The 23,804-nt window shown below is 42.4% G+C and overlaps 1 protein-coding gene across 1 annotated transcript; it reads left to right on the top strand.

The window, feature by feature from the left end:
• Positions 1-632: 632 nt before the first annotated feature.
• apbb3 (amyloid beta (A4) precursor protein-binding, family B, member 3) lies at positions 633-23,553 on the top strand (the record flags this gene model as incomplete). The annotated part of the gene is made up of 12 exons (XM_080435218.1): positions 633-740; positions 6,863-7,032; positions 8,962-9,011; positions 10,897-10,948; positions 11,978-12,127; positions 13,771-13,898; positions 19,754-19,868; positions 20,575-20,662; positions 21,015-21,098; positions 21,733-21,848; positions 22,712-22,891; positions 23,296-23,553. Exons 1-12 carry the CDS (start codon positions 692-694, stop codon positions 23,551-23,553), a joined length of 1,440 nt encoding a protein of 479 aa, XP_080291344.1. The 5' UTR covers positions 633-691.
• Between the last annotated feature and the right edge of the window lie 251 nt (positions 23,554-23,804).

Raw genomic sequence — 23,804 nt, 5'->3', positions numbered from 1 at the left:
TCGGCTATTTTCAGCCAAAGCTCTTCCCCACAATAACAGAAAACAGAAAAGACACCAACATTGAGCCCTGAGGACTCCTGTTACCCATATGGGCTTTAAGTGGTTAAAGATTGTAGTCAGTGATGCTGTGTATCACAGAGATGGGGGGGGGGACTACGTCACAGGGAGGAGGAGAGAAGAGAAGGCGAGAGGGAGGGAGGGAGGGAGTGGTGCTCCACGCAATACAGAGAGAACGGGACGGTGAGGGGGAGCGAGAGAGAGAGAGAGAAAGAGGAGGGGAACAGGGGAAAAGAAAGAAAGCACCGGTAGGCAGCAGAGGTTTGCTGGTTTCTGTTTCATTGTTTATCCTGTAACAGAGAGACAGAGAGAAAGAAGAGAACTGATGGAGGTATGAGGGACAGGTTGCAAGATAGAGACACACTCCCATCCCAGTAGATTAATATAGACAGAGTGGAATTAAGAACATCGGCATGCGAACAGGCCTCTAGCCATTTGCTGCTGTGACAGAGTTTGTGAGAGAAAGAAGAGAAGAAAAAAGAGAGAGAGAGAGAGAGAGAGAGAGAGAGAGAGAGAGAGAGAGAGAGTGTAGTGTGGGGAGACAGTGTGAGTGTGATGTGTAAAGAGCTAGCAGAGGACAGCGGATTGGAACACACGCACGCACGCACGTGCACACGCACTGCTGGACGGAGTCATGCTGGGGAAGGATTATATGCTGGCCATTATCATAGTCAACTATGATGGTGAGTAGATATACAACTTCTAACACTATACATGAGAACTTACACTATAAAACTATACAGTACAAACTGTATAATGTGTTACGATGTGTGTGTGTGTCAGTAGGAGAGTATAGGACCCAAGAGCAGAACAACACCGGAGGCAGAGCAAGTTCAAACAATTTGAATTTATTAAACCAACAACCGAAGCGGACAAGGCTTATGATGTGGTGACTCAGGCAGGGGTCAAACACATGTAGGTGGTCCCTACAGGCAAACAATACCAAAGGGAGCAGGCAATAATCCAGAAATCCAGAGACAGGCAGAAGGTCAAAAACATAAGTCAAGATCTGGAGACGGAACTCCACACAGGGACAAAAAACTGAACCTGTAGGGAGTAGATGAGCAGGGAACAGCAGTGCTGATGAGGGAACGGGAACAGGTGTGTAGATGAGGGAAGGGGAACAGGTGTGTAGATGAGCAGGGACCACAGGGCTGATGAGGGAAGGGGAACAGGTGTGTAGATGAGTAGCGAACAGTAGGGCTGATGAGGGAGGAGGAACAGGTGTGTAGATGAGGGAGTGGGAACAGGTGTGTAGATGAGGGAGCGAGAACAGGTGTGTAGATGAGCAGGGAACAGCAGGGCTGATAAGGGAGTGGGAACAGGTGTGTAGATGAGCAGGGAACAGCAGGGCTGATGAGGGAAGGGGAACAGGTGTGTAGATGAGGGAGCGGGAACAGGTGTGTAGATGAGCAGGGAACAGCAGGGCTGATGAGGGAAGGGGAACAGGTGTGTAGATGAGGGAGTGGGAACAGGTGTGTAGATGAGCAAGGAACAGCAGGTCTGATGAGGGAAGGGGAACAGGTGTGTAGATGAGTAGCGAACAGCAGGGCTGATGAGGGAGTGGGAACAGGTGATAATGAGGGAGTGGGAACAGGTGATAATGAGGGAGTGGGAACAGGTGTGTAGATGAGCAGGGAAAAGGTGATGATAAGGGAGTGGGAACAGGTGTGTACATGTAGCCTGATTATCAGACTGAAGCTGGGTGGAGCTTCAGTCTGACATTGGCTCCAGTGTAGGCAATTACAAGGGGGGAGATTAGACTAAACCTATCCTAAGGGATCCCCACCCCCACCTCCGACTCTCATTGGACAATACATTGTGTACTGAATAAATCCTAGGTTCACATTTACAACACCAGACCAAGAGGCAGTCCACTCAGAGAGTGGGCGGGGTCTATGGTCTGGAACCAGGCTATGGAGATGAGCAGGGAACAGGTGTGTAGATGATCAGGAAACAGCAGGGCTGATAAGGGAGTGGGAACAGGTGTGTAGATGACCAGGGAACAGCATGGCTGATAAGGGAGTGGGAACAGGTGAGGTGTGTAGATGGAACAGAGTGAGGTGGAGGGAATGTGGGAGTGGCCGGAACTATGATTAACTATGATTGTGCATAGATATAAGACTTAACACTAAACATAATGTCACGTATGATGATGACGGAGGAACAGAGACAAACTGAGTGAGAGACCAGCAAAGAAAATGAAACAATTTTGGTGTCTGCCGCCTTTGTTATTGTGAAAACTACTCTATCGTAACTAAACTATCTGAAGGTCTAAGGTCGACCGGATAAAGAGAGAGAAAGGGAGAGAGACAGAGAGAGCTATGGCAGAGTTTTGTAAAATGACAGAAAGCATGGTTAGGTGGTTAGACTGAGAATGAAGGACAATGGAGAGGTCTTTGTCCTTGACCTACTGATCCAATGACTGATTTACTGACTGACACAGATCTAACCCAGCTGACTGACTGACAAACTGACAAGTGGGCTGACTTTCTGAGCAAAGCAAAGGTTTTACTATCTCTTTAAGCCTAATTTATACTTGATCATATGACATTGTTGTTCGCCAAAAATAGCAGATCTATGAGCTCACAACACATAAAATTACTATCAACTATTGTAATAATAATAATAATACATCAAACATATGGAGCTCTTTTCTAGATACTCAATGTACGAGGATTTACATAAACAAAACAAACAACTTTATTAAGCAATAAATACATAAAAACAAAAGAAGCGAGGGATATACACGTTTTGCAATAAAGTACAAAATTCCACCAGTTATATACTCTTGCTTCCAGATAACATTGATTCTGATTCTGACAACACAGAAGTACGTAGTGATAAAGATGATATAATGTTGTGCCATAGAAGTATTAGAGGCTGCAACTCTTCCTACAGTATACAGTATAACAGCAGTAGCAATGACACAATGAATGACAGACAATATGAGGAAAAGGGAGCCATCAAAGCATTTTGTCCTTCAGCATCTCAAGGCCCATGCTGACCTGACATAACGTGTTCTTGTGCAGGAAGTGATGTTTTTGTTGACGTGGGGGATTGCCATAGAACATGCTGTTGTCATGGCAGCAGTTGCGTTTGTTTTTCTTCAGTGGGGACAACAGCAGACAGGCAGACCTGGAAATGGAATAGAAGAGCAAACAGAATTTCAGCTTCATCATGTTAACAGATTAATTAATTTAAAGGGTTTTAATGCTTCAACATTAATCATGTTTGTCCTTTCTGGCCACCGTTTAAACACGTGGAGTTCAGGCATGGAAATACTATAATGATGATAGGGAATATCTTTCCCACACACTTTAATCTCAGAATTCAGACTTTTTCCCACAGAGACTTCATCTCAGATTTCAAATAAATGTGTCTATACATCTCTAAAAAGTCATGATACAAATGTAAAATGTAAAAAATACAGCCAAATATACGCAGCCAACCTGGATGGATTTGTCATCAAAATGAGCACAGTATTCTTGCACAGTATTCTTGCTCCCAGAGAAAATGGCAAAAACTTTGGCAGTTTCTTGCAATTAGCTAATATTATTGATAGTTTGATTAATCTATTAATGTGGTTGCAGTTCTGTAGTTTTGAACGCTATAGGCAAAGCCATTTTTGTGATTTCAGAGCTCATTGGTGCTGCATTGTTCGCAGAGGTCTGTCTCTACTTTTCTAGTAGTAGGCCTAGTAGCGTGGATTATACGAGCTAGAACGGAATAGAAATAGTGTAAATGTAACCTTAACCTCTCCTGAGCATTGGGCTGACATGTACAGATATCACTGGTCTATAAATAACACTGTCCTCCACAAAGACGGACACATCTAGAGAGACAACGTTAGGGCTGGGTAATATGACCTCAAATCAATATCACGATTATCATTCAAACTTTGCCTCAATTAATTTACGATTAATGAACAATTTTGTTTTTTAATGTTGAAAATAGCAGATCTACAAGCTCTCTATGTGTCAGGAAGCGACGCGTTGTGAGCTTGTAGACCATCTATTTTCGTATGTATGTATATATAAAAAAAACTGATTCTCGATTATTCGATTAACCTACATGAGCAAGATTAAGTCAGTCAGTTTCGATATATTTTCGGTTAACTGCCCGGCCCTAAGTAACAAAGTACACAGAAAGTAACAGAGAGCAAAAGACAGAGATGGAGAGACAGAGAGAGATAAAGAGACAAAGATATGGAGATGAAATTTACAATACAGCCCTGTAATCTGGTCACCAGCTGCAAAATATGATTTGAAAAAGTTTGAGGTTGATCAAAATAAACGGCCCGTCTGGCACTATGGCTGTTCATACAAAACATGCATTAGCTATGAACATCTGGCATGGCTGATGGTTGAACAGAAATGGTCTTTGTGTCTTCTAATGCTACTGCGGAACATCCTTAGCACCAATAACCCATCCAGCTTGGCTCACCATGGTTACAGCACTAGAGGAGCTGCTACTCCCATCGTCAAGAACACATTTTCTCAAACTTACTATATAGGTCAATAGCACTCTGGATTTCTCTGCCCCAAAACATCTTATCTACAATAAATGGTAAATGGTGCATTTATATACATTCATACACCGATGGCGGGAGGAAACCATGCAAGGCACCAACCTGCTCATCGGGAGCAATTAGGGGTTCAGCGTCTTGCTCAAGGACCCTTCGACACTAACTCTGGGGGAGCCCGGGATCGAACTTGGAACCTCGCGGTTCCCATCCGGCCGCTCTACCGGCCACTCTACCCCTGCACAATACATAGCAAAATTACTTTTTTTTTAAATACATCAAGAGATATCTTCCCAAGTAACTGTTATTTGTGTATTTGTTTAATTTAACTGGACTTTTTATTTTTATTTTAATGTTAATTGGTCTTTCTGTATAATTTTTTTTAATTGTTTTTATACTTTAATGTGCATCGTTTATTGCTTGTCTGTAATGTATTTGCTTTGTTCAGGGCCCCAGGAAGAGAGTATAGGCTCATTCATGGGTCTCTAATGGGGATCCTTTAATAAACTTAAACAGAGAGACATGGAAAGACAAAGACAATGAGAGACAGAGACAGATGAAAAGACAAAGACAATGAGAGACAGAGACATGGAAAGACAGAGACAGATGAAAAGACAAAGACAATGAGAGTCAGAGACGGTTGAAAAGGCAAAGACAATGAGAGACAGAGAGAGATGGACAAAGATAAGGTGCAGCAGAGAGAAAGAGAAGGAAAGACAAAGAGATGGAAAGATGCAAAGCTTGAAGAGATAAGAACATTATTCAGTCAACCAGCCAGTTAGTGAGCCATAATGACCACACAGGGATTATTGAATGGAATCATATGAAACCACAGAGCATGCACACGCACATGCACACGCACACGCACACGCACACGCACACGCACACGCACACGCACACGCACACGCACACGCACACGCACACGCACACACACACACACACACTTAGATGTGTGTGTGTGTGTGTGTGTGTGTGTGTGTGTGTGTGTGTGTGTGTGTGTGTGTGTGTGTGTGTGTGTGTGTGTGTGCGGCGTGCACACACACACACACACACACACACACACACATCTAAAACCTGATCAGCAATTATGACTGTATAGAGGAGAGGAGAGGAGAGGAGAGGAGAGGAGAGGAGAGGAGAGGAGAGGAGAGGAGAGGAGAGGAGAGGAGAGGAGAGGAGGAATAGAATAGAATAGAATAGAATAGAATAGAATAGAATAGAAGAGAATAGAATAGACATAGACATAGAAATGTTCTACAGTTGTGTAGAATAGAACATCTCCCTCTCTCCTCTCCTTCTCTCTCTCTACACAAACACGTGCATCATCTGCATCCCGCGTCACTATTGACCTGTTTCTGTTTCTCTCTCTCTCCCTCTCTCTATCCCTTGATCCCTGCCTCGTCACACCGCTTGCTTCCTCCCTCCCCCCTTCCTCTTTCTCCATCTGTCTACATCCGCCCGGGTCAGTGGAATGTTAAAATGGTTGTCGCACGCACGCACCCACACACCCACGCACACACGCACACACGCACACCCCCACACACACACCCACACATTGACCTTCATATACGTATGTTTGTCCCGCACGTGACTGAAATAGGAGAGGAGGCAAAACAAGGGCATGAGAGGAGTGGATGGGGCAGAAGATGACGTCACACAAGATATATGGATGTAGAGGCAAGGACAAAGGGATACAGGCCTTGATAGTTTAACCACTTTAAACATAGTGTCCCTGTTTTGGGCATGTCAGGCCAAAATGTTCAAAAACATAAAAACATTTCAAAGAATGTCTAAGAATTTTCAAAATATTTTCAATAATTTTTTTTCTAAAATGTTTTATCATTTTCCCCCAATGCATAAGTTCACAACGCAACCGCCAGATCCATGATACACGAGGCGTGGCTTTAAACTGATGATACTCACTTAGCTACCTCCTGGTCAATGACTAATGTCAAGCTAATGTTACTGTGTTCGTTATAAAATAACAAACAAACAAACACTCATGTCCCCCAATTGTCTCCAGCTCAAACCCAAAAGGCTGCAAGGCACATGTGCTTGCTTCTTCCCTGCTTTTGCCTTATTTTTGTTTCGTTGTTGCGAAGCACTTTTGTGCCCCATCTCTTTCCGTCCCCCTGTTTCTTTTGTTTAACCACTTAAACCCCATATGGGTAACCGGAGTCCCTCAGGGCTCAATGCTAGTGTAAATGCTAATACCGAGGCTGGGGTTTAAGTGGTTAAATCTCACCCCATAATTGTCTGCATGTCTCCCTATCTTTCCAGATAATATTTGGGCCGACCAGAACCTAGCAGTTGACCCTGACCTGCCGTCAGGCTGGCGGACCATCAGAGATGCTACTGGTACCTACTACTGGCACATCCCCACTGGCGCCACCCAGTGGCAGCACCCCAACATCCAGGCTATACAGCAGGACACACAACACAATGCAGAGGTGAGATCATCATACAGTGTCAGTGACACTCAAAACGCAACTCAGACAATATGATATATTGTCACTGTCGGGTGGAAACCTTGTATGTCCAAAACTGTGACTTTTCAGGAAAAAAACCAAAAACAAAACCTGTGGATCCTAAAACCTCTGTGGGTTAACAGCTTTATCTTTAATTTATTATTGCTATATTTTTCATAACAGCAAAAATTGCAGATCTACAAGCTCATGAATGTAAATATTTCAGCAACGCACAATGCATTGCACAGGTTAGATTCCGGGACACTGTACTTCCTGGAGAGAGTTGACACGCGTCATTTCATTTAAACGTTTACATCAGGGGTCTTCAACAGGGGGTCCCGGACCTCGAGGGGGTCTTCAGAGCTATAGGGGGTCTGCCAAATCTTTGTGTGATAGGATGTTTTGTTTTACATTAACCACTTGAACCCTAGCATCCCTATTCTGTGGGGAACATTAGTCGATCTACAGATCTACAAGCTTGTAGATCGGCTATTTTCGGCAAGGAGGTTTGGTGTAGAGGGGAAAAAGAGTAAAATCAAGCACTAAATATTGAAGGTTTTAAATGGTTAAATGTCTGAAATGAACAAAATACCTGGATTTACACGAATGTTAACACTGATGATAGTCAAGGAAGCTATCTATGAAATCTATGAAAACGTTTAGTCTGCAACACAATTGTAAACTAGAAAAAGTGCTCCTTGGAGCACAGGTCTCCGCCAGGTCAGGTAGGTTATTGTGGGGCAGCAATGTTCGGAATTTGCCAATCAGGATGGAATATGAAAAATTGGATGGAACCATCTTGATCACTTGACTACCGATTTGCATGATGTTTGAATTTGTAGGAGTAATATAAAAAAGAAAAGTGTTGCAAAATTGGCCTCATGGTGGCGCTATAATAGGGCAATGTTAAAAGGGTGGCATTTGTTCTTCAATGTAGTGCCGATGTGCGTGCAAAGTGTCGCAATCGGACGCTGCATTCATGATTTGTGGCATTTTGTTCAAAACGGGCCACTCCTGCAAACTTTAGATGTCAATGTTAGCCAATCAGGATGGAATATGAAAATTTTAAAAGATCCATCGTGATCACATCATCGTGATCACATGACTATAGAGATCAAGTGTACCGATGTGGCAAATGTGAAAAATGCAGGTCAGTTGTTTTTCCTTGGCCTCTAGGGAGTGTGCGTGCAAAGTTTCATGCAGATCGGTGCAGTTATAGTTAAAAACATAAATCGTCCATTTATAGCGCCACCATGAGGCTGATTTGAACATTTTCAAGTGGCATTTCTTCCTCGGCCTAGTGGGAATGTGCGTGTGAAATCTCACGGAAATCGCAAGCTGCGTTCATGATTTGAGGCATTTTGTTGAAAACGGAGCAATCCTGCAAACTTTGGAAGCCAACCTTAGCCAATCAGGATGAAATATGGAAAATTGGACAGATCCGTGTTGATCACATGACTATAGAGATACTGTGTACTGATTTGCGTGATGTTTGGATAAAATCTGTAGGAGTACTGTCAAGAAGTGTGTTTTGCAAAAAGCGGCCTCCTGGTGGCGCTATAAAAGGTTAATTTGAAAAATTTGGGGCAGAGGTTCTGCTCTGGCATCCAGGGAGTGTGTGTGCACAGTTTCGTTGCGATCAAGCCAACGGTGCCGGAGATTAGCTGTACACAAAATGACAGAATGACGGACACACGGACGGACACACACACACACACACACACACACGGACGGACGGACAGGGGGCAAAACATACTCTCTCGCCATGCCTTTCGGCCTGGCGGAGACAACAATGTAGTGGTGGGTCCCGGCTTCATCTATCTCTCAGTTAAGGGGTCCTTGGCCTGAAAAACGTTGAAGATCCCTGGTTTACAGCATGTATGTTTTCCTGTGTTTCCCTTGTGCGGTCAGAGCCAGGAGGAGGCTGGCTCCAACGGACTGACCGAAAGACAAACTGAGAGGTCAGTGTCATCTGTAGAAGACAGGTGTCTAACACGCGCGCACACACACACACACACGCACGCACGCACACACACGCGCACGCACAGCTCTTCCTGGTCTAGAGCATTATGGGATTAAAAAAAGCTGGCATTTAGGTTTATCGAAAACGCATGCTTTATTTTAATACCCTCCCGTTTCACATCACCCCACTTTTTCCTAACATTAGCATTTAAGTATGTTTTAGGACACAGTTCTGCTGAAATGGCATCAGTGTTGTTCCAATTAAGAAGAGTATAGGAGGCGCCTGGCACTCATCCATGCAATGCAGTGTTTTTCTTTCTAACGTCATCCGGTCTATAAGAGGGATGGCAGTGGTGGAAAAAGTACTCACATGTTTTACTACCCTAGAACACTAACGTTGAATATTATCACACCATCACTAACCTTGGGTATATTTTACCCAATATAATATATTCCATAAAAAATACTTCTCATCAAAATATATTAAAGTGCAACAATACATGGCAAATTGAGGTACTCTTTCAATATAAAATATCACAAAAAATGAAAAACATCATGGGGGGGCCCTATAAAAAAGTAATACCATAATAAGACCTCATGTAGGCAAAATCTGTGAAAAATGTGGGAATTGTTAACACAGAATTCCTAAAATAAATAAATAATGGAGCTGGGAACTTTTTCTTTGGTCCACCCATTCATTTCTGGGACATGTGAGCCTTGTCCAGCAAAGGCACAGTCTCTCTGCATGACTGACAACTGTGGGAGAGCCCACACGATTTATTTTACTCTCTATCACTAACGTCGGGTGAAAATCACCCAATCACCCAAAAACCAGAGATGGGGCCAGGGAAACAAGCCCACCCCACCCAACGTTAGTGTTCTAGGGTTAAGTACAGTACTTGAGTACATGTACTTAGTTACTTTACACCACTGAGGGATGGTCTGTGAACGTGTGTGTCTTTGTATAGGGTGTGTCCGGAGCTAATACAAACTGCTGAACTGGTCAGTAGTATAGTAGTACGCACCTCCACATGTTGTCCCTTCACAAATGTTTTATATATTTTTGCCAGACCCAAGGGGTCGGCTTACATGAGGCTTTGTACCTGTTTCGTCCATATATGGGCATGGTCACTTTGTCCTTAGGCCCCAGCCATAAAAGTCTGTCCCCCTTTCGTCCATACACGGGCATGTTTTGTACCTCTTTTCCCCATACATGGGCAAAAAACAGGTTTTGGTCACTTTGTCCTTAGGCCCCAGCCATAAAAGTTTGTCCCCCTTTCGTCCATACATGGGCATGTTTTGTACCTGTTTTCTCCATACATGGGCAAAAAACAGGTTTTGGTCACTTTGTCCTTAGGCCCCAGCCATAAAAGTCTGTCCCCCTTTCGTCCATACATGGGCATAGACACAGGCTGACACGTCATGTGAAGTCTGGGTCTGGCAGAACCAGGTCTCCTGGTCTTGTTATATTTAAACAAGACAATGTGGCTCGCATCTGGCTGAAAACGTGCCCAAATATGGAGTCATACTGTACATCATAGATACATCATAGAAGACTGACATCACAGGTTGACCACATGAAGTCTGAGATCGCCATGAAGCCACCCCATTCCCATGTGGATCTTGACTCTTGGGATCTACATGATTACTTTTCAAATAAGGTGTCCAAATATTTTTTTGTGTGTGGCCTTTATTGATATTATACAGTAGATAAGACAGAAAATGGGGAGAGAGAGACGAGGAGTGACACGCATCAAAGGTCGTCGGGATCGGAGCATTGGAGCCTAGGATTTAATGGAGCTCTGATACCCGCAATGCATGAATGACACCACATGAATTATCCTTGACTGTGTACATGTCATCTCCTCTTCCTGCTCATTACAGGTCCTCCTGGCATGACGATTACTTCACCAGCGGCCTTGACCCTGATTCCAAGGTACCAACCCAACCACTGCTACTACTATTATTCATTGATCTATAGAGCACCGAAGTCCTGATGTCACTCGTTCATCCCCTGGGTCGCGGAAGTAATTTCTCTATGGAGAATAACATTGGGTCATCTTAGAATCATTTCATATAAGCATTGTGGTCCAAAAATAAACAAACTGTCCCGGCGCTATTGTCAAGGTGGTGGCTCTGTATCGTTTACGATAGTCAGTCACTCATATTTGATACAGTCTGTTTCTGGCGAAAATGTAACTAATTCGGTGTCGGTAACATTAGCGTTTTCTCGCCGTCAGTTGATCGTCGTCTTATTTGACACGATATTGAACACGTCTATGGGAATTCTGATTGGGGGAAAAAAGCGCGACCCACGTAGGATGCGTAAATTACGTCAGACTTCGGTGCTCTATTATCAACCCCTCTGTTCTCAACGGGGAACAGAGCGAGCCAGAGAGAGAATAGTTAGCTGTTAGGATTAGGTCAGTTACAAAACACTATACTGACAGTTCGACTGTTCATTTTCATATCGTTGCTGTCAGGTGCTAGGTAACTGTTACTGTTCATGAAACCTGTGTTCCATTGGAGTGGACCCAATGTTCAGGAATGAGTTCAGGAAGATCTTTTTAAGACTAGTCATTGGTTAAGTATTTATAAAACCCAAAGACTCTCGCTTCCACTTTCAAAATGTTTCAGTGTTTGCGATGCAAAGCACAATTTTTGCTACTTTTGCACGACACTCTTGTACGATGAGAATGAGGTAGGGCACAAAAAAACAAACAAAAAAATATGGAGATGGTTTCTGCCCGCAACGATTTTACAAATGTTACAATGTGTGTGGAGAGTTGGAGCCAAATGCGGACAAATGGAGCCAGAGCACGTTCACACATGGGTACACTTGGAGGACAGGTAAGCACAGGTGCAGACCAGAGATGTCAAGGGCAGGACGTGGCAACACATATAAATGACATTATACACACTTGTCCTCCCCAAACTTCTCTCTTTCTCTCTCTATCAATGTCAGTGTTTTGCAGTGCGGTCCCTGGGCTGGCTGGAGGTCCCAGAGGAAGAACTGACCCCTGGGAAGAGCAGCCTGGCCGTCAACAACGTTATCCAGCAGCTGTCTCACTGTAAGAACACAGAGGAGAGAGACTCACAGGGGGCCTGGGGAGAGGTAAGACCATCTACCTGTATGGCCTTCACTATCTGTCCAAGTTTCTGTCTGTCTGTCTGTCAGTCAGTCAGTCCGTCAGTCAGTCAGTCAGTCAGTCAGTCAGTCAGTCAGTCAGTCAGTTTTCAAAAGAAATTTTGAAAACAGGGGAGGGGACCTCTTACAGAACTTCAACATAATCTCGGCCTACAGGAGAAACAAAAACTTAAAAGACCACTTGGTCCACAGCAAATTGAAACCACGGAACCAGATAATTAGGACAAGGCCTAACTACTTTAGCCCAAAACAAACTGTTAAAAACAGGACAAACAAAAATATAATCAACCTAAGACAGAACATCACATACAACACCAGAAATTGTGTTTATCTGATTACTTGCCAAGTATGTGGATTACAATATGTAGGAGAGACGAGCAACTCCATAGCAATTAGAATAAGCCAACATAAATATACCATTAATAATGAAAAGGATACCCATTTGTTAATTGTTCAACACTTTATGACACATGGAATTGAGGCTATAAAGGTATGTGGCTTGGAATACAATGACCGCTGGACAATTGGACAGAGAAGATTCCATGAAAAAGAATGGATCACAAGACTTAGCACAAAATATCCAGGAGGTTTAAACTTTTAAACTGCCCAACAGAACTGAAACCCTTCACACATTCTCACTAAACTAAACAATGGAGTTGATCACCTACATCAAACCACAGAGTTGAGTGGGAGATCTCATTGTTGAGTTAGTGAGAAGATTAATGAAGACACATTGATACCAAGAGCCATCAGCAATTGGGCCATCAACAGGGAGCTCATTGTCTTCCAAAATGGAGGTGTGAACAGCAGAACTGTAGATATGCTAACTGGGTTCCAAGCCTGTAACCTTATAGTACCTATCCCTTAGTTATAAAATATAATGTAAACACATCTTTAAATGGAATTAAGAAATAGTGGAAATAATTTTAAATCCGAGGGTATGCGGTTAACATGACTCAGAGAATTGACGCCTCTGCCCTGCACAGTCAAATAGAAATCACAAACCTTTAAAACAGAAATAGTCTATGTAGGTTAATTACACAGTCAGTGGGGCAAACGCAGTCCCCACCAATATTATTTACGATTCTGTGCCTATCGGTACATAACTCGGACGGCGCTGAGTCGACTAGCAGACCATCGGCCAGTCGCCGCGGGCACTCGCGCCTGGAGGCGCTCGGGCGCGACTCCTTGGCCTCAAGGTCTGCTGAGTCGGCGCGCCTCGGTCATGGTCCAAAACTATACTTTATTTTAAATAGAACTCACAAAGCCTTAATAAACTAAATAGTTTATGTAAGTTTAATTAATTGCAAAACATGACACCCCTTATTCAAAACAGATGGCGAATGCACCTTCTCTTTATAGGGCCTACACAGATAGTACCACAAACTACCTGTGAGGCCTCTTTGAATTGAATCTCATAGTCAGCAGTCAGTCAGTCAGTCAGTCAGTCCTTCCATCCGTCCCGTCTATCCGTCCGTCCGTCCGTCCGTCCGTCCGTCCGTCCCCCCTCTCTCTCTCTCTCTCTCTCTCTCTCTCTCTCTCTCTCTCTCTCTCTCTCTCTCTCTCTCTCTCGGCATTTACAATGCTGGTTCTGTCGCTCTGTGATCCAGGGTCAGGATATGATGTTGGTTCTGAAGAAGGACACTCTCAGTCTGATGGATCCACTAGACCACTCCCTTCTCCACAGTCAGCCAATCATCAACATCCGAGTCTGGGGGGTTGGCTGCAACAATGGCAGGTGAGCCAATCAGCAGAGAGAACAATCAGCGGGAGCTTACTGGATGACACCATATGACTAAATACTAATATCCTCAGTACCATCCCATAATACAATGTAACAGGTTACACTTCGACCTCTCATCCATAGTCACAACTGATGGCTGTCTGTTATACTAAAAAGGCCTGCTTGCTTTTAAGGGTGATTTGTACTTAGTTGTCGCTCGCCGCAAATAGCCAGTCTACAAGCTCACGACACGTGTTGTTAGCTTGTAGATGTGCTATTTTCGCTGAAGGACACGGCGCGCAACCAAGTATAACTCAAGCTTTACACTAACACAGGTTTGCTGTCAAAGCTAAGTGCTTCGAACAACATTGTTACTCAACAAAACAGAAAAGGGGTGAGGGTGGGTGTTTGATATCTTATATTGGTATTGCATGACGATTTTCATTTTCCTGAATCAAAAGACACCACTGTTTGTGTTTGACCCTATGCTGCATGATAGTAACATGTATCACTTTCTCTTTTGTTTTGAAATGCCCCTCCCCACACCACAGGGACAGGTAAACTCTTATTTACTTACTTTCACACCCAGAGCCTTATACAGAATCTGTCCAGGTTGCACTATGGTCACCACCTTGCTTTCACCTCTCTAGAACTAGAACAGTTGATTGTAAAGATTCACTTGTATTGTTGTGAAATGACCATCATACTAAAGAGCTGGGATATAATGGCTATTTGTTAAGAAATGACCATGATGCAGGGTTGTGGAACTAACATGGCAGCCAAATTCTGGCTATACTGTACATGGCTCTGTTCACATTTTTTCACCATAAACCATAACTACACACTGACATATTTTACACACACATATACACTTTACTTTTTGGGGTATTATATGCTTGGATATCCTGTGTTCTGACGTTACGGCAATGTTGCTCTGCTGAGACATGCTGTTTGATGTCTGACAAGTCACCATGTGTGATGCGCCACACAAAAAGATCGGCAACATACCTTGTAGTTCACTTCATATTCATTCTCACTGACGCCGTCAAGCCAAATGTTTCATTTTCCCCACTCACGCATGTATTTTTGCATTAACTTTCATTTCAGTTGTGGATATGGAGTATGAGGGACAGACATTGTATAATGCCCATGCCCGCAGTGCAATGCATTAGAGTGAAATTATGGTTTCACTATAAGACCCACGTCAGTTACTGACAACATCACATGATTATGTAGATTATGTAGTTGTTGTTGTTGTTGTTGTGGTATTTGTCACAGTACATTTGCACATAATGTGAAATTCGTCCTCTGCATTTACCCATCCTATCATAAAATCCTATTACTGTAGTATTTACAGTACCCATCCTATTAGCCAACCTTACACAAGTTGTCCTTGTGAATTCTTTATTTCTTTCATTGACTTCATTTCCATCAAAGTCAAGGAAAGGTGGAAAGTTTTTCTTTAAATATTTGGATTCACCTTGAGACAAGTCAGACTTAAGTCATGAAAATCCGGACTTGTGACTTGACACTTGGCAGAGGAAGGAGCTTTTTTCACAATAATACAATAAGCTGTGGGTTTGGTGCTAGGTTTGAGCAGAGTGGAGCTGTCCATGGTGCTGAGTAGTGCTGGACAGGTGAGCTCTGTCCATGGTTCTGAACCATACAGCAACATTTAATGTTGTAGTGTACAAAATTACAGTTCAGAATAATAATAAAACAATCTCAATAAAAGTCAGCGGCAAACAGATTTTTTTTTATCTGTGATCTAAAAGAGTTGCAGCAGACCTGCAGTTTTCTGGGAGTTTGTTACAGATATGTGGTGTATAAAAACTGAACGCTGCTTCTCCACGTTTACTTCTGATTCTATGGACATAAAGAAGACCTGGCCCAGCTGACCTGAGAGGTCTGGATGATTCATGATATCACATAAATCAGAAATGTATTTTGGCGCTAAACCATGCAATGTTTTATAAATGAGCAATAGTATTTTGAAATAAATTCTTTGACATACAGGGAGCAAGTGTAAAGATCGAGATTGATATGCTCCACTTTCTTGGATTATTAAGGACTCGGGCAGCAGCATTCTAAATCAACTGCAGTCGGTCGTGAGATCAATATTTTAAGGAGACCTGTAAAGACACCATTACAGTAGTTAAGTCTGAAGATGAATGTATGAACACGTTTTTCTAAATCCTGTTGAGACATAAGTCCTTAACTCCGTTATATATTCTTAGGGTGATATAAGGCTGATTTTGTCATTGTGTTAAGGTGTTAAAATTCTGATCGGAGTCCATGATTACACCAAGGATAATCTCTCAAGAACAGATTCTGCACTGCGTTGGAATCTGTCGGGGAGGTTCGTCATAACGTGTGCGCATTGGCTACAAGTGGGCGTGCCTTCAGATCAGGAAGCAGGCCGCGCTTTACCCAATCAAATGTAGTGGGCGGGATTCACATGTCCGTCGATCTTTCCCCCTCGAAAAAAAACCAAACTAATTTAACAATAGCGTCCGCGGAGCAGACAAAACCACGGAAAGATATTCACATTTTAACTTACTCTTTCATCATAGAAACAAGTGGGCTTATAACCAAAACGATCCATGTTCTCTGGGAGAAGTGGTGTTAGTGTTCCGTGTAGAAATATTGTTAGTGGGAATGAAAACATAGTGGCACCCACCGGAAGTGAAAGCTGAAGGCAGACCTAAACCCCGGTTTCCTTGCGCACTGGTGTTACGTTTTCTTCCGCCCAGAGCCAACAGACATAGAACAAACAGCAGAGGTCGCTGTTTTTCATTTTCAGTTGGATCTGGGTTCCCAGATTGCACCAAGGATTTTGGATTGGCTTGCGGTTTTTAACATTACCGATTGAAGCTGGGCACTGCATTTTAATTTTTTAGTCTTCATTACCTCAAAATATGATTGCTTCAGTTTGGTCTTTGTTTAATTGAAGAAAATGATGGCACATCCTATTGTTGATTTGTTCAATGCATTTAGTCAGTGAATTGGACCATAGTACTCTGGTGATACGGTTATGTAAATGTGTGTGTCATCTACATAACTATGGTAACATATTTAGTTGTTTTCCTTAATCTGAGCCAGAGAGAGCATGTAGATAATAGTAGAGGCCCCAGAATGGATCCTTGCGGAACTCTGCATGTCATTTCTGTCCGCTAAGATGTGAAATTACAGTAGCTACAAGCTACGTATATACACAAAGTAGTCAGACCAGTTTAGTACTATGCCGGAAAGTCCCACCCAATTTTTGAATATGTCTAGCTGTCTAGTAATATGTTGTGGTCGTCAAATGCAGCACTGAGGTCTTGTAATACTAATACTGACATTTTGCCACTGTCTGTGCTTAAGGTGGATGTCATTGACTTTAACAAGAGCAGTCTCAGTGGTGATGACTGCTGTTTTCAGTGCCTGTGGGAAGAAACCTGAGATAAGGAATATGTTCAATTTGTAGAAGATCTGAGGCCATGCAATTTGAAACATTTTTCTAAGGCCTGTTGGCAGAATATCAAGGCAGCAGGAATAGGATTTCAGATGCTGTATGATGTTGTCCAAGTTTTCATAATCGATCAGATAAAATTGTGTCGTGGTATTTCCTGCAACCGATATGGAGGCGCTAAGTGAAAATAAACATGCTCTGAAAATGCATGCAGCTCACAGATGGGTGGGCCGCTTTTGAGATTTTCAAGGGGGTCCAGAGAGGGTTGAGAATCACTGGAATAAACAATGTGAAAATGCATCGACAAATTATACACTACTTTGCAAAAACATCATATAAACGGAAATAAAACAAGACCAGGAGACCTGGTTCTGCCAGACCCAGAATGAAGTTCTAGTATGATGAGCTTTACTTAATTACATACTTGTGACATAATAATGATGTCAGCCTCATGTAAGCCCGACCCCTTGGGTCTGGCAAATATGTACAGCAAACATCAGAAGACCAGGCCCATTGCAAGTTGTACGTACATTAGCCTTGGAGGCATCCATTAACCACAGTAACCTCATGTTATTCCTCCAAGGAAATTGGAGGTAATTCTTTCATATCAGCCTTGGAGCCATAACATCAAATTTCACTTTTTCATATGTTTGGGGTTCTGCGGCGTGCCATCTCCAAAAAAAGAAATGAAAAAAGAAAATATATTTGAACACTCAGTTGTTTTGGTCTGGCTATTTAAAATAAAATTGTACTTTTTGATGTGCTGCCCAATATTACGTAGCATGGCTAATTCCCCATTTCTCCACACACCTGGGAGAGAATATTTTCTCTGCATCCACCACATTAAAACCAATTGATCAGAAAACATTGTGTGATATGGATCTCTTTTATCAGAACTGATTAACTGGCAAATGTCGCAGTCATTCATACGCTCTCTTTGACTGCAATACACACACACACACACACACACACACACACACACACACACACACACACACACACACACACACACACACACACACACACACACACACACACACACACACACATTCTCTGTCTGTCTGTCTGTCTGTCTGTCTGTCTGTCTGTCTGTCTGTCTGTCTGTCTGTCTGTCTGTCGGTCTGTCGGTCTGTCGGTCGGTCTGTCGGTCGGTCTGTCGTTCTCTTTTTAGTGTGAATAATGCAGCAGGGGGTTCCTGTTCTAGTTCATCAGCAGTTTAGGTTGCAACGCAGCAAAGAGAGATAATGCGTGTGTGCACGTGCGTGTGTGTGCGCGTGCATGCGTGTGTGTGTGTGTGTGTGTGCTGCCTTTTAAGGGATGGCATTAAGTGGGGGAACTACCTTCAGGTACTTACAAGCCCAATCAATGTCTACGCTACACCCTGAGCACTGAACCCTTAGAGACCTTTATGAACGTTCTTGTTCAGCGTAAATGCATGAGTGAAGAGGGTCCAAGGGCTCGAAATATAATGAATATGAGGAACAAGCCTGCACTTTGTGACATCACACTAACTCACAGCAGCTGTTGCTATCGACCATATATAAAGTCATTATAATCCAGTCCATAGTTCACTCCCTGTCTGTAAGCAAATTAGTAATGTTGGATAAGATTAGATCAAACATTTATGGAAATTGGCATCATGCAGTTATACAGTAGGACAAACAACTACAAACACAGACACAGTGCTATCAATCACCATGTGAGCTACATTACTTGCATGTAAACTACTTCTTGCCAGATCCCCCGATTTTACTGTAAAATCACACTGAATTGAGTGCTATTGCCTCAAGCAAAGTTTGCAGCAATGCAGCAAGTCTGCAGCAATGCAGACTTAGAGAAAGTTTGCATAATGGCTAAAAAGTCTGAGTCTTTCTGAGTTTTATCAGGAATGTGCATCTAATACCATATGTGCATAATATGGACTTTGATTTGGCAACAATAAGCCATTTCCTTCAACCACATGAACCTGTGTGCCCCTATTCTGGGGCAAAGATTTGGTGAAAATATCATCTGAAAGCTCACAACATGTCACAACACATCAATTGTAGATGATTTGTAGATGACTATTTTATGCAAAAAGATTTGGTGTAGAAAAGGGAGGGGGCCTGGTATAGACCCCTGAGGCAGTCAATTAGTGTTTAATTCTGCAACAAAGATATAGAGGTGAAAATAATGATATCCATTTTAGGATGCTGCAGCACCATAGTGCAAACAAGATAATTTTGCAGCAAGCTGGTATGTAGTTAAAAGCAGCTCTTGAATGAATAGTTTTGGTTGTGGTCTCATCAAAGAATAGAATATTATTCTATTCTTTGATGAGACCACATCCAAAACTATTCATTCAAGAGCTGCTGAACATATTATGTTCTCATCGTGTTGTCCCTGATGCCAACCATGTGTTTTGTGTTTTATCCAGGGACTTTGCGTTTGTGGCCAGTGATAAAGACACCTTAATGCTAAAGTGTCATGTATTTCGGTGCGACGCCCCGGCCAAAGCTATCGCCACGGCGCTACATGAAATGTGCTCCAAGGTTTGTATGTCATGTTTGAAGCTTGTTTAAGCTACACAGCCGTCACAGGACTGGCAGTTGCCTAGAGGTTAAAACGCAGAGATGCAGGAACAGAAGGTCGGCAACTTGACATCCCAGACCAGCTGGGTAATTTCCAAAGGCAATGACACAACAATTATGGTTGAGTTGCCCATAAGTCAAATCACATCACATGACCCTCTATAGCCCTGGAAGGTGAAGCTGCTCTGTGACCAGGGTTTGATTTACTAGGGGGGATGGGGGAACTATTCTTTGGAAAGGTGATATACTGTAACTACAAATTGACTTAATTCCGAACTTATGATTTTGGGGGCTTTTTCAGATTTGTTTCTCAGAACCCATATTCTCCGAACTATAGTTCGGAAAGCCTGTCCGAACCAGAAGATTTTCTGACGTCGGAAGGAGCATGTATTGGCCTTTATACTTTTTAATTCATGTCTTGTCTTTTTCCACCCCAAACATCACATCCTGAAGGATATTGGGTATATTTTACAAATACATGGACTGTGTTTGTTTGTTAGTCTGACTGTGTTCTCCAACTGACTACGTGTGTGTGTGTGTGTGTGTGTGTGTGTGTGTGTGTGTGTGTGTGTGTGTGTGTGTGTGTGTGTGTGTGTGTGTGTGTGTGTGTGTGTGTGTGTGTGTGTGTGTGTGTGTGTGTGTGCACGCCTGTCTGCCTGCCTTCCAGATACTGTCAGAAAAAGCATCCACGAATCGATCACTAGCACGGTCTCTGACAATGGAAAGTATTTCACCTGAAGATCTCCCAATGCAAGGTAATGGAATATAAGTTTATTTTTATTTCAATTTACTAAGTCTTCTTCTCTAGTTAGAAGTAATCTAGTTCTTTGAGATTTGTTTCAAATGTAAAGTGCGTTACAAATAAATAAAGAAAAGTATGATTTATTATAGTGTATTATTATTATTATTATTATTATTATTATTATTATTATTATTATTATTATTATTATTATTATTATTATTATGTGATAGCGATGATTGAATACTGTGTTGCCTTCATGGATGACTCTTTTGGAAATGCGATGAACAGACATCACAGACATCTGCTTTCAGACATATTTTGCTTTTCACAATTCACATGCTGTGTTGTGTTTTTCTCCATGGCAGTGGATTTCCTGGAAGCTGTCAGGCAGAGAGTTCAGAAGTTTGAGGTCCAGTACATTGGTAACCTGCCAGTGTCCAGGGCAATGGGTAAGACACCTAACCTCCACATACTGTACTGAATGATGCTTCAAATAAGCAATCTGACTGCAAACAATATTTCCATGCCATTAATTCTCATGAAGTTCAATGAGTCCAGTGTATTCTCACCATGATTAGTCATCTGCTGATAAAGCATCTGTTTCTGGGGGGGGGGGGGGGGGGGGGGCTAGTATAGACTCCTGGACGACTCCGATCAATAGGGTTTGTGTGGTTAAAATACTTTTGGGCCCTACTCAGTAAAAATACTGGTTTTGAACTGGTTCAAAACTTAAGGGAAAAGTGTATTTTTAGGAGAGAAACGGAAAATCTGAATTAGAAAGGAGATTTAAAGGGATATCATACATCTTAATCCCATGGTAGCCTAAGTATTACATCATCACCTAATCAGTGGCTAATTGATTAGTAAAATCGGAGGACTTCTTACAGGTCTAGTCAGGAATTTACGTCCTGGTGAGGTCAGGCCTGCAAATCTTTACACACAAAGCAAGAAACCTAGAGAAGGGTGCTACTTTGTGTAATGTTTTTCTTATGGAGAGATGGTCAGACTCAGACCACTCTTGAATCTCTTGAATGTCCACTGTCTTTGTATTGTTTGTGGTGTGTGCATGATTGTATACTGTAGGCATGGAAGTACTGAACAGAGCCATTGAAAGCATCATGAATGCCACAGACAAAGATGACTGGGAACCAATCGTCATTCAAGTCTCTGACAAGATCTTGTCACTTTGGAAAGGAGAGGTATTGTCATTAACCACTTAAACCCCATACATTATTGAGAGGAGTCCCTCAGGGCGCTTATACTAGTGTCTTTTCAGTTTTTTCTCTACATTAGATATAGTTGCTGTGAGCTTGTTGATCTGCTATTTTCTGCGAAGGTTTTCCCAGAATAAGGATGTTGGGGTTCAAGTGGTTAACCTCACTAGCGGTAGTGGCTTCTTGATTCTTGGTAATACTATAGATGTAGTAATCACTGTTGTCACAATGGACGTTCAAGTTTCATTCTGTTTTAATATTTTCTATATCTTCTATGTACGTCATGTACATTCCTGCCTTATTGCTATACCTCAAGCGTTTTTAGATATCAATGTATTGTTAAATGTAACATACGTTAAAGCAGTGGCTGTCAAACGGCGTGCCGAGGCACACTGCTGTGCCATGAGACCAGGTTTGCCTTGGGATTTTGTGACAACCACACATTATAGAAATATATACAACAATACAAAAAGTAACTTTAATTTACTATAGGCCTATCAGTACATTGTGAGAAGACAGAATGAACTGATACAGTAAATATAGAGGCAAATTCTATACCCAAAAAACTATATTGGAACTACTTTCTACCTGTTGCTGTTTTGGGCATGTCATTAGAAGTTAGAAGTTTTTATTTTTAGACAACAGATCTACAAGCTCACATAGCATTATTTGGCGCTAGTACAAAACAACAAAAATAAGCAAGTGATAAGAACTTTGGTGAGCCTTGGGCACAGAAAGTTTGAAAACCACTGCATTAATGGTTAACCACTTGAACCCTAAATACAGTGCTTTGTTGACCGGAGTCATGTGTGTCTCTTTCTGAATATGTATCCGTTTGTCTTTCTCAGGAAAGAGAGGAGCCATTTTGGGAGTGTCAGGTTCGTTATTTGACCTTCCTGGGTGTCGGCCATGATTGTCGCACCTTTGCAGTGATTGTAGATGGAGGAACTCAGCGCTTTGAGAGCCATGTGTTCTGGTGTGAGCCCAACGCTGGGCTGATTTCAGAGGCAGTCCAGGCTGCATGCATGGTGAGTGTTCTCACTGTCACTTGGTTTTACATAATTATAACAGGATTCCCACGGTCAATTCCTGGAAAAACTGTTTTCCAGGCCTGGAAAAGGTTTGGAATTAATCAAATGTTTTGGAATTCTTTTGGATTTACATAGTTTTGGCTATTCATTTTCTGAGCGGCCTAATGTATCCAGGACGTCACGTGATAAAAACAAGCTAACAACAAGTTGCACTGTGATATGTTGTGAGTTTGTATTATAAAAAAAAAAAAATGTTTTTTCACGTGTCACCTTCGTAAGAGTAAGAGCCTCATTATTGCACAATATGAGTGCTATAGGCCTGGAAATGGGGGGAAATGCTGAAAAAGTTAGTATTATTATTATTATTATTATTATACGAAAATTTATTAAATTTCCTTCAGGTCCAATACCAGAAGTGTTTAGTGGCTCAGACCCCTCCTCCGAGGTCCAAGACGTGGCGCGTGGCCCCGTCTAAGGTCAAACGGGCTAATTCCATGGATGCCTTCCCGTCCACCAGCCATTACCATGGCAATGGGGCTGCCACGGCAACGACTAGAGTTTCAAAGGGCAACGGTGGTGGCGGCGGCAGCAGCAACAACAGAAAAGGAATGCTGGCGTTCTTCGAAACCTTCCGGAATAAGCAGGCAGCCAGTTCTTAATGATTGTGTGGGTGGAGGCGGGGTAATTAACGCTTATGGTGATGGTGGAGATGAATGATAGCAATAATTATGGTGATGACTTACAGTATGACAAACAGCCAGAGCCATAAATAGATTGAGTGAGTGAGTACAGGTTTTAACTCTAGAATGCACTGGCAATAAATTATGTAATAATGTCCTCCCTAACATCAAGATGAGATGCCCAACATTTAAAAGATCTGCTGGCACAGAGTCACCATTTTAGCCATGAC

Source organism: Gymnoscopelus braueri (assembly GCF_963280865.1).
Source record: "Gymnoscopelus braueri genome assembly, chromosome: 8".
In the NCBI taxonomy this organism is placed as follows: domain Eukaryota; kingdom Metazoa; phylum Chordata; class Actinopteri; order Myctophiformes; family Myctophidae; genus Gymnoscopelus; species Gymnoscopelus braueri.
Note: the sequence above shows the minus strand (reverse complement) of the source record. Positions and strands in the feature narration are given on the sequence as shown.